This window comes from Varroa jacobsoni, unplaced genomic scaffold (assembly GCF_002532875.2).
Source record: "Varroa jacobsoni isolate VJ856 unplaced genomic scaffold, vjacob_1.0 scaffold_1289, whole genome shotgun sequence".
Taxonomy (NCBI): Eukaryota; Metazoa; Arthropoda; class Arachnida; order Mesostigmata; family Varroidae; genus Varroa; species Varroa jacobsoni.
This window is the reverse complement of record NW_019214191.1, coordinates 1,656-14,112: the sequence shown is the minus strand read 5'-3', so window position 1 is coordinate 14,112 and position 12,457 is coordinate 1,656. Positions and strand designations below refer to the sequence as shown.

The following is a 12,457-nucleotide window of genomic DNA, read 5'->3' as shown; positions in this document are numbered from 1 at the left end:
TTATAGTAGCTAGCTGAAAAACATCATATCACCGATTATCTTGTGTGGACTATGAAAATGAATCGCAAAAGCCTTGTTTATGTCTAGTTTTGTAAACGACCACTAGCGAAGCAGTTACGCTATAAGTGGAAACTAAGGTACTGGATTTGATCTATAACACCATTGCCCAATCATCCTCAAGTTATGTTATTTTTTCCTTAATGATTGTTCTTCAAAAAGGTGCAAATATCAGCTGAAGCGAACGGTGTTCAATACGGGGTCCGACCCAGAGACCTGATTTCGAGTGCAGGACAGATGCTTCACTCCGTGAGACAACAAAGCTATGACGAAGGTCCCATTTGAAGCTCCTTGACTGCATGCATTTATTTATTTACTAGGAAAAAAGCTACGGAGAAAACAGCTGCTGCGTATTGTTGAATAACTTAAATGCTACACTGGATAAGAGCCGATTGGAAAATATCGTCGTCATTTTATTAACGGTCGAATTTGATAAAAAAAAAATACCGTCTATAAGCTAATTAATATCTTCAGAGATAGGGGGTTTGACAGGTAGCTGCTAGATTAACTGGGTCAAGAACACGTACAAACAAACTGTATGTATTGAAAAACAATTGAGACTACAGGACCTGCAGCAGAGCTAGTGAACGCCTCGAAGGCTTCACTACAACTCAAGCTGTCGGAAACAATTTAAATTCTTAGCAGTTCCTTGAAATACGTTGAAAGCGTGATATCTTAGTGGAATTGACGGCCGACGGCAAAATCGTTATTTCGTTACAAATTATACAAGTTTCGTTAACAAAAAGAGAACTTGTAACGCAACTCTGTTTGCAGTGAGCCCACCCCGTGCCGTAAGGTTATTGACGAGACACTGTAGTTATGATACGTAAAGATGATTTTGCTCTGTCTGATTTCGTCAACAGTTTAGTTGGAAATCTTTGAAAGCTTTCCAAAATAATCGTTTGAAGTAATGCTTATACATAAGTCAAAGAAAGTATGTGGATGGTGCTCGGTTGAACGACAAAGATGCTCCAGGCTTGTACCTGAAAATAACGAGGACGGCAATTCAGTTAGGTATTGACATCTTTCGAGAATTACCAGATTGAAGGTCCATTTTCGCAATCATTTTTCATTCGCCCCAGCAGCTTTTCGGCCAGTGAAAAATTATTTTAGTTCCGCCGAAAAGCTTATCATGGTTGGGCTTAGCTGGAAGCCAGTGATCATATTGAAATAACGCAGCAACACTGGTTACGAAAGTCACTCGTACGCACGGAACAATTTGGAATCATAAACGAAAATGAATGACTGAATGTTAGAAACCTTCCAATACGCCTACGTGTGTTGTTTGTAGCTCGTTGTGATTTATCGAAAAAGCCTCATAGACCTGTGCTACCGGGACAGTGCTGTTTTTTAATATCTGTTCAGGATGCAAGCTATCACGTTTAGCATAACAATCTGCAACTCTGGCCAAACGAAATGGGCGAATCGGAACGATTTCGAGTGGGGTATATAAACGTCGTCAATGTAGAGTAGACAGGAGATGCTCAGATAGAGGATGGCAAGCATCCCACCAAAGGTTTCAGTTAAGCCTAATGCCATTCTTCGAAGTTCTGTTCACTCTTGCCTAGCAGAATCCGCTACGGTCGTCTTATTCTTAACGATGGCAATCGACGAAGTCGACTCGACCCTTTGCAACCGTACAGATAGATGCTTATCATCAGAAACAAGCAAGCATACATGAGTATCAATACCCTCCGTCGTGCACGATGTCCAATGCAGTTAGCAGACTAAACAAGTGCAGAACTTCAGTGCACTGAGACAACTGATCTTTTTTGAACTGACAAATAACCGTTATAAAATTTGTTCATTTTCCCATAGTGATAAATAGAAAGTGAACTAAAATACAGGCCACTCGGACAGTGTCAAAATGAACACAAAATTCTTCAGTGCCAACGTCAAACCTGAAGCATAAAGGTCCAAATGTTGAAAGAGACAATTTTCCTCGGAGCAAATGGGTCGGAAACTTGTCTAGATGAACATACTTCGCACAGATTAGTTGAATCTTCGACATTTCAAGGATAAACTTTTCCAATTTGGGCACAAAATGCCCTCTGCTGCTATGCGTGGAAAAGGGTTATATATACACTACTAATAATAGTAAATTTTTGCATTTACCACATGTTCATTTATTGAGATACGGGTTCGAAATCAATCGATAGAATCAACTACCGTTGGGCATACGCAATAGACGTATACGTAGTTTGTTTTCTATTCAAGTTTGTAATTTATCGTGCAATTTATCTATTTTATCGCTATTTGCGATATATTGCGACCGAATACGAATCTACCGAATAGAAATGATTCAAAAACTTCTTGCTGTTTGTAGTTCTAAAACTACTGCTCGGCTCAATGTTCGTCCGTGTACGAACGTTATTCACTGTAGACGTGCTTAGCTCTCGGATGTTGTCTATAAACTGTGCTTTGCCCCATGTTAGAAAAAAGAGAAAAGTATAGCTTGGCAAACTTTTAGCCAAACCCTGAAACCATAAAAATAGCTTTAAGCCTTGGCCGAAGAACGTGCTAACTAAGCAGAGGCAGCGTCGTCTGTTAATCAGATGCACGTCAGATACGATGGCGCATAGGATCAAAGCATCATATATTCGATTGGTTTCTCTGCGAATACCGTCATTAAGCCATGTCTTATCCACCGTTGACGATCGTATGGAGAAATAATGTCAGCTCTCTGTATCTGTACAGCGGTAATTGTACAGTAACTAATATATCATCATGAGAACGGACGGCACACGCTATTCGTTGTGGGCATTAGAAGTAGTTTCTGAGATTTCGATAGAAGACTTAAGTAGGACAAGTTGGACAAATTCGCGGCTGACGCAATAAAGCAGATGAACGTTTTCGATGCTTATAAAGTATCTGGCAGCATATAATGTTCCATATATAAGACGCATGCTGCTTCGACATTCGAAATAACGTTTGGTACGAAATTTTGGTAATTCTGAGAAGGCGTTTAATAACAAGCGATTTTGTATTCAACAGCTGACTAACAAGGGAAAACGCATAAGCATAGATAAAGAAATTAGGCAGTGTATTTGGTGCGTGCTAATTCGATAAATGGTGGGGGCCTTGCTTGCAAAGGCCAAAAAATACGGTTGAATTTTACATGTTTGCCATATAGTTGCGTCGGCATATACGAAGACAGTAGAAATGCTGCACGAATCTTTACCGCCTCATATCGTCTTCTGATAATTTTTTCTTCCTCATAATCTGACTTCAAATCAATGGTGTTAACGAATATATGTCGAAATATATATAGCCGGTTGCCGGACTCCTTATGTGGCGATTGCTGCGATTTGTAAAATGGGGCAGAGCTCATACTCTTCCGCAAGCCTTTTTAACTTTTATTGCGCACTCGTAAAATGTCTAAACGTATCATTGAATCGACATTGTTGGTCCTCTTATCTTGGACGTTGAAAAATGCTGTAATTTATTGCCGAATCAGAACTCATTATATCGAGATAATCTTTCTTTAAAACATGAAGATTAGTCGGTCATGGAAGGGAGGTTTCCGTTTCTTTTGATTCGCATCGAATTCCTTTACGTCCTACGTTTGATTCATACCGGCAACACTATCCATTACGCTGGGGTGGCTTTTCGAGCAGAAATCATCATAACACAGTTTTATTATATAGCACATACTGTTCCCGGCGAATATATTCCGACACTGTCAATGATCAAGATAAGTTTTTTGGAACCCTAAGTGACTAACTTCGGCAAGGTTGATGATTGCTCGAACCGTGTGCGGGGTACAAGTGTTGTAATAGATAATTAATATGATATTGTTAGTTCTGTGATGATTTTTTGTGTTTTTAATTTGCCTAATACCAACTAAGCAAGCTCAGTGCTCTGAATCTAGTGCTAAAGGATATAAAAGGCGTTTTTAGGTTTACTTGTCGTCGAGTTCCCCATCAATCGAATAACTACAAAGGACTCGTATTCTAGGCAAGCTCTTGAATCGATATTCGAGGGGTTCAGATTTATTTTTACAAAATACTGTAACATTTTTTATGTTACAGGTTTCTTTAACCTGGACACCAATGGTGCAAATGACAGATTTGTGTCGCAGTCACCTATATCTTATGCTATATTTGAAACAAATAGTGACACATATTTCTTACCCAAGAATCGCCTTGACTACCCTAGTTTTTCTTTACACCGCTCCGTCCGCATTCAACTGTTATTCGTAGTGTGTGCTGAGGGTTAGACATTGATTAGAAAAGTGCCTTTGATTAAATATTACTGTCTGTTGCTGGAAAATACGGGACGCTGAGCTATTCATGACGCCCCGTTACAATAGAGCTACTTAGCGAATCACAATTGAGAACAATATGAGCTAGCCTTACCTGGCAATCTCTAGCGTTTCTTAACAAACCTATTTATTGTATGCTATATTTACAAGCGACATTGCCTAAAATTTACAAAACGTCTAGGATACTTAAATAGGATACCGTATACTTTTCAGTCGTGGTATAATTATTAATCAACATGTTATAACGTACTGTCGATGGTATGTCCCAGTGATGTTGGAATATTGTCATCCAAATAAAATTCTCTTCAGAACTTCAGTTTCAAGAAATCCGTCCAGATGTATTCCTCGCTTTAGGTATCAGAGCTGACTTTCTGTATAGTTTGCATATTGGTCTCGCAGTTTTTAGGTCACCTCTTAAAATATGATTAAATTTTATTCAAATTGTAAATTTTATTTATTCAAGTTGAAGGAACAAAGTGTACACCAGGACAATTGCGTGAAATCATAGAACACAGTAAAGTAGTCTTCTGCCACAAAAGGAAGAGACCCGGTTAGTCCGGGATAAAATATATCTAGCTCTAGTCTATATTCACCCTAGCTATATTACCTTTCAATGGCTGAATGACCTACTCCCACTGGACCCTTGAATCTTCAAAAACTCTACCGATTCTAGTCATTGGTACTACATTCTAGCAAACATGGCTGGCAGAACCTAATTTCATGAGTGTCTTTAGGTTGAAATGAGATAACGCCGCCGCTATTGATGGAAAGGGTTTATTTATCTTAGAAACATTATGAGAATTTAGCTTTGAGTGTACCGTTCAACGATGTCAGCTATCAAGTTCGGCAAGACACGAGATTATTTGAAAATAATAATTTTTATTGCGAACGTATATCGTACAAAGGGAGTACCATTGTTGTATTGGTAAAATTTGCGAAAAATAGTGTGTAGATACCTTCGGCATACAACCTAGGAATGCTATTGCCAAATCTTCGAATACAGTATTACTTGGTAACTATAGCTAGCTATGACCATGAGACCAGCACCGAAAATGGACTTTATCGTAAGCGTTGAACGATATCAAGCTACTCATAAGAATAACAGGGATAATCGAACGTATTTTGTGTAGCGGTGTTCAATGCAGCTTGCTGCTTCCGTAACGGATCGAACAAGTTAGGCACAGGTAGGTTACGTTACTCTTCGGTATTCAGTTATTAAAGACAGTATACACAAGAGACAAATGCTATATACTATGGTACAAGCAATATCATAGCTATGAAAGCGATTATTTAAAATTGGATCTATGACAAATCATTCTTAACTATTGACCTTCCATAGCTGTCTCATCATCTGTGACGATATGTCCGTATCGTCACCGTACTTAGATGCCGTGCATGAAACAATACGTTTTTGATGAAGTACATAGTCGCATTCTTATTTTAGGTCATTCGGTTAGTCAACACAGGGAAGCTGGGTATAGCGCAACGAGAACCCAGACTGAGCGAACGCGGCCGGATTTCTTCCGAGTGACGGATCCGAACTTGAGGTAACACGCATTATAAATGGCTTACTGTGTGCTGAAACATCGAAAATGGCTCTCGTTAGTTGAACAATCATGTGCCGATCTTTTTTCGACCTTCTGTAACGTGTAAGTAGCAGATAGTTCTGATTTGCCCCTGTTTGGATTTGAATTCAGTGAAAACACTGGCCACTTACATATGAGGACATTTTTCTCATGTAACTTGGTGCCGCAGAAGCGGTCTTCGCCTGGTCCCATACCGTACGTCGATCCCTGTTCAATAGTCACAAAGTCACCTTCGCAGTTTGCTCCAGATGCCCCACTTTCATAAGGCCTACAAAACAATCAATACAATGACCTATCCATATCATGGCGATTCCTGCGAGTTATCAAACGATCTATCTAGCTTTTTATACTTTTTGATATTGGGCAATTTTTTCAATGTGTAAAGTATGCGTCACGGATTGAAAGGGAAAATGTTATTTTTTTCTGTGTTACGAACGGGACAACTTTTACTGCCTATCGTTTTATTTTTTGTCCTGATGCTCCTGCAACGCGACCAATCGAACGCTCAGTGTTCTTAGTAAATAAGCTCAAAATTGCGATTATATGATATACATGATGATTGTCTATAAATTGATTTATATTAACCACTATATTAATATTTATACAACAGAATGGCTCTGAGTAGACGACTATTGCAGACCTGCCGAAACTGAACGAAGTCCTATTGCCTTCAAAGCCACTGGGATATCTCATTATAGCCGTTTCCGTCTCCCATTTGATTGAGCAAAAATTCTCCTCCACACGAAGGCAAACTGCGTAGCGCGTGTTGGCAGGATAACGAATAACCTTGTCCGTTTCTGGGCCGTAGTTGAACGAGCGCACGAGAGACGACGGTGATCGGAAATATTGGACGCATCCAGCTGGCACTAATATGCAGTAAGCGTTTCCACAAAAAAAAAGGTTGAACGGTGCGTTTGGCATAAGGCATTTGTCATTCTGTTATTAGGTAAACCATTTTCAACGGCCCAATTGCCCCTAACAATTAATACGATTGGTCAAGAATGCCCCACTATATAAAATCGGGCTCTTAGTAAATGTGTCAATACGTTTTACAGCTACGGAATTCAAATTGGCGTTACGGAATTTCACACAATCTATATGCCTACATACAATTTGGACAGACGTAATTTAGATTACTATAGTCGTTACTGACTTAAGATTGACACGGTTGATATGTCACTGATAAGCCCAGTATAGTAATAAACATGGATAGGAGGCAACGATGTAAGCGAACAAATAAAAAAGTGAATTTCCATATATATTACTGGCCAATATCCTAATCCACGAACTGGAGCCCCGTCATAAATAATTTATGATAAATGTTCTATTAAGCTGGCGTTCAAATCTGCTCTAACGAAAGTGAGCGGCTTATTGGATAATTACGATGGCCCAAACCTGTCACGGACCCGGTTCCTGAGCCGAAGCCGACGGCTACTGATTTCAACTCTGATCTGTGACACATAGAATTTCAAAAATTCGTTATTTTAAAAAGTGCCTTTAACTAACCGATATCAAGGCTTCCGCAGGGGATCATAGATACTTTAATGCGCCATTTACGTGCATGTGTCAAAGACCCAGTTGAAACGACGCTCAACACGACGGGATTTCCAGACTGACGTCCCACATCGACGTACACTGATTATTGGGCAGAACAAAACATAGGAAAAAAAAAAAGCCTTTATTTGAGAAGATCATCTATTTTGTGTTTAAAGACGATAACTAAATACAGAGCGGAAGCATATGATTTTAATTAAGAAATAATAATATAGCCAATCGTCTCAGATTTCATATTGGCTCTTATGAACAAGATGGCCTTTTGAGTAGTTTGTCCTATTTGAAAAAAGTCGAAGGACCATTTAGAGAGTAAATAATGACTCACTATGTTGTCCGCTATTTTCGCCACAGAGAATTGGCAATTTCTCACCGACTGTACTGCGGACCATGAACGCGTCATGCGAGCAGACGCCCTGAAGTCAAAACAATTGTAGTCATATTATGAACACGTTGTCCTCATATATCATAGAAAACAATAGAACAAACCTAAAGCCCTATCAAAATCTAAACGCACAGGAAAAAGTGTAGAGGGTATTGTTTAGGGCAGTACATTCGTTTCAACCCACCTGGCAGAAGAGTCAAACGCACTAAGTCTACTAAGGTAATCGCGAAAAAATTCAGAATTCAGTGACAGCGGTTGCTGGGTCGAGGCCCAATGCTCGTATTCAGAGGACATTCGTAGAATGGAGATAGACAAAGGAATAATTTTTTATCGTACAAATATGAGTTATTTTTTTTTACATTCAAGCTGACGCTTTCCGTATGACATTTCGCGACACTTTTCGTTTGGTACGCAAGATGCACATGTACTCTTTGAAATTTACGACTGTTCATCACTCGGACACTTTTAGCAAACGTTTTTGACGAATCATGAAAAGGCAAAAAGTTAAAATAGTTTACGAATACTAGTTTACCTTGAAACTATAACGACAAAGACAGCCTGGCGGAGAAGCTTTGTATTTGGTAAAGGTTTTACTCCTACAAACACCATGAACTGTTTCCATTTATTAAATTTCGATAAGAAAATTTTCTACTCGAAGATTAAGTTCGTGGAAGACCCCCCTGCGAACGTGGTCAACGAAAAATCTGACCCACGTTTCGTTGAGCACTCATGCTAACATACAGGCTTGGTGAATACAAAAATACGATCACAGACATATTCATAAGGTAAAAGAACTGGATAGATAGGTGGCGCATAATTTAACCCAAGATCAAAAACAGGGACGTATAGGCGCTTGCTGGGTTTTGCTCTTATGTTGCGACAACGATACATCTTTGCGGCGAACCTGTACCTGTAATGAAAGATTGATCTTCTGCGACAATCGCAAAGGGTTACGTCAGTAAATGCAACTGTACTAGCGGAAAGCCAGTTTACGAAAAATGAGCTACTACAATGGCTCATCGTGTCTGTTTGGTGCCTTGGTGCAGATGCTATCCATTACAGCTTCATGGACCCTGGTTGTGTCGTTTGCGGCTAAAGTTACTTAAGCGAACAATATTAGAAAACAGAGGGTAAATTACTGCTATCATTCGACCCCATCGTACAGGGATCACGATGGAAGGAGTACAAAAGTTACAATCGGAGGCCCTTTACCATCCATCATACTGATCAGACACTGCTTCTACGGATTACCATTGTTTTTAGGTGCTTTCAAATAAGGAAGTTATTAAAATTACAGAGTGGTGCTGAATCCTTCTTTCAGAATTTCATCGGCTCTCGTACTCCAGACGTTTACAGCAGTGGCATAAATAATTCATCATATAATGGCAGAGGGTTGTAGGTAACAGTAGCGCATACTCCGACTGAACATAGAAGAACAAAGCCTGTGAGAACAAAGTTTAAAAAGCTACTATACCATATTTTATAATTAAGGACCCAATACATATTTCGATAGAAACGATGTACTTCAGAATAAAAAAGTTAAAAATTTACTACGGGTTTTTTAGAGAATGACAATCCATGCTTCAAGTTCCACTTGTCCATTGCGATGTTAATAAAACTTTCACATTTTTTGCCGAATGTTTTCGTGGATTATTTTTGTGTCTGAAATACATGTTACGCCAACTGCTGGCAAAAAAAAAATACTGCACGGAAGGTCTTCCGAAGTCTAAAATTTGAGTTAGGTTTCTATAGAATTGTGTCACTTTTTAAACGTTCTGCACATGCACTGCGTGTCTGCGGTGCATTCTGAGCAGCAGTGCTTTACAGGGAACATCCTTACCTATATTCGTCTTATTACCGATGCAGTTCAATATTGTACTTAACAGACGGCAACAGTTCCACAAACAAGTACCCCTGCTTTCAACAAGTTCTAACATCTTACCTTGTAATCGGGTTGGGCTAACGAGAACTCGATGAAGTCGAGGCGAATCTGACAGATATCGGAGTTTTTCTCGATAGTCACGTCGCAGGTCGACGTCCCTAGCAATAGAAAAGTGTGCATTGATAAAAGACACATTTGCAAAGCACCTGGATACGCTGCTAGGGCAAACGCCATTACAGAATCAGGCCTTGGTTACAATGAAAGATGAAACTAGGACGATAATCAAAAGGTGTGAAAGCATGGAGGCGATAAGCCAATCTGCTTGACAGTTCCTCGTCAAGTGTTTCAAAAATAAAATGTCATTCTTTAATTAAGCTGCCATCAAATCGCATGTTCGAATATTATACGCTTTACTACAAAACAAGGTCTTCTGCAGTTGAGCGCCTACTTGCCGCCCCACCATCGAGGTCGAGAACCGTTAGCAACCTTGCAAAACGAGCTCCACAAAACGATTTAAACGATTAGTGCTATTTTCCAATGATAAATATTGCTAAACTGCGTAATACTCATGACCCGGTGAGATCACGAGAAATGGGTCGAACTATTATTTGTGCATAAAAATAGTATACAGTTGTCGTTACCGATCAGTAGTACTGCATTAAATTCGAGGATATGCCGAACCACAAAAAAATACTTAAAGACAACGGATCGAAATAGGTCGGACCTACAAAAATAGAATTATTTCGAAAAGGATTTATACAGAATAGTAGTAAGAATTCACTTTATGGCTCAATTGAATGATGATGTTTATATAAGGCTCAGACTCGCTTCTCTTACCGGTGTCACCAGAAGGATATGATGGATTAACGAACTCCGTTTCGTTTTTTTCGTTAGTCATTTTACACGTAAACGACACTGAAAGAGATTGGTATTGTTGCTTCTAGTAAATCAGTAGTACGTTACTAATGATAATATTCAAGACTGCACGTCAACGTTCACAAAATGGTAAGGTTTTCTGTTAAGTTAAAAAATTACCTCGGCAACAAACACCATAGCCATCGGCGCAAAAACCAACGTTAACGCCCTGTCGATTATCACAGTCGTTCTGGGTAATGCACGTACCATTTTCACCTTGTGCCCCCAAACAGTCCTGATTTCTGTACCTAGAACATAAGTTAGCAAGCATTAGGCAGGTAGGTTGAAATGGACCGATGGATTTCCCCAGTTCTTCCCGCCCAGATGTGCAGAGATAACTCATTAGATCGGCGTAGGCCAAAGAGAACGAGTATTAGCCTGTACCAAGAATGGTTTGTTGCTGCCTAGCTTCGTGAGTACTTACCAGAAGCAAACGGTATTTAGAGACAATAAATATATTCAATATGCGTGTCGGGAAGTATGGACCGATCATAATACATTTCAACTCCATTCCCTCAGCAGCCTGTACAAAGAGTAGTTAGCTACCGCGTCTGCTTCCGATAAGTTATGACAATAGACTTGTGTAGATCTAGTTTGTCACATCGCTTCTTAACAGATATTTTCGGTCTTATTAAAAGTAGCCTCAACGGTGTATGTATAGTCAGGTTAGGTGTTGCTTACATTGTCGATTGCTTGTATTTCTAAGGTGCATATGTTGAAAGCCCGTTGTGGGCCGTGTAGTTCGTTAAACGACAGGGCTGAACTGAAGACGATGACACGAACTGTAATTTGCAAGGTGAGGATTTTGCACCTGATGGGAAGTTGGTAATCAAGTACGCAAAATTAACCAGTGTGAAGCTTGCCGAAGAATTTATAAAGTAGTTGAGTCTAGCGAAATTCAGAATGACACCAGCCTCAAAGCACCTGCGAGTAAGCTGCGCCGCAAGCCTTGCCCGTTAAGCATTCACCAGATAACAAGCGGAAGCGAGACTGCCTTATAGTACTGCGATACAGTAGCAGTAAGCATACGGGAAAATCGAAAATTCCGTAGGTCATGGCTGAAATACCAACTATACACGGTACTCTGGTTTATAGGGATGAGGTGGCTTTGGAACTATTTGGGTTATCAATGTCGCAGCGAAACAAGGAATAAAGTGAAATAGTGAGCCGTTCGTGGAAGAAGGACTTTGCACGTGTCTCCACTTCAGTACCGCCTATGTGAAAGAGAGACGCGTGCTTGACAGATATCATATTTTCCACGTAGTATACTCATCAGTCTTCAAGGTGCGCTCATATTCAAAGGTTTGGTGGCTATCGGCGGGCCTGGACCGATATGTAACAGTATAGGCGTTATGTCATCCCTAAAGGCGTAATACCTATTTGCTACAGAGAGGTTACTATATGTGGAGAAGCTACTTTACTTACAGAGCACATTCGTATCATCATTACTGAATGCTTGGGTTCCTTCGCAGATACCCAAGATAGCACAAGATAGTCTGAGATATAGGGAATTGTTTATCCGCCAGCGATTTGTAAATGAGAATCGATTGTGTTTAAATAGATATTGAAGAAGAACTCTACGTCAATGCAATCGAAGGCCTCAACAACATCGAGGAAAATCTGTGTTTGCTGTGTGGTCACTGGTATCTTTAGTGGTTTCCCGATACGTGGACGCCATCGACAAACCGTTTTTTTGTCTGGATTCATTTTGCTTGCATAGATATAATGTGACCTTAAACAATGGTAGGACCTCTTACGAACTTTGGTAGATAATCACACCAGTTCGATGCACCCGCTTTGCTTGCGTTAACGATTTG

At 39.9% G+C, this 12,457-nt stretch overlaps 1 protein-coding gene across 1 annotated transcript in view; it reads right to left on the bottom strand.

The window, feature by feature from the left end:
- Positions 1-5,180: 5,180 nt before the first annotated feature.
- LOC111268454 (uncharacterized) overlaps positions 5,181-12,457 on the bottom strand; it is a 7,993-nt gene continuing 716 nt past the window's right edge. The window contains exons 2-9 of the mRNA XM_022847448.2: positions 10,761-10,888; positions 10,563-10,640; positions 9,786-9,883; positions 7,787-7,874; positions 7,414-7,542; positions 6,548-6,773; positions 6,039-6,175; positions 5,181-5,899 (exon numbers count right to left, since the gene is read on the bottom strand). Of these exons, the coding sequence (XP_022703183.1) occupies positions 5,775-5,899; positions 6,039-6,175; positions 6,548-6,773; positions 7,414-7,542; positions 7,787-7,874; positions 9,786-9,883; positions 10,563-10,640; positions 10,761-10,888 (1,009 nt within the window). The 3' untranslated portion in view covers positions 5,181-5,774. The remainder of the gene's footprint in view (positions 5,900-6,038; positions 6,176-6,547; positions 6,774-7,413; positions 7,543-7,786; positions 7,875-9,785; positions 9,884-10,562; positions 10,641-10,760; positions 10,889-12,457) is intronic.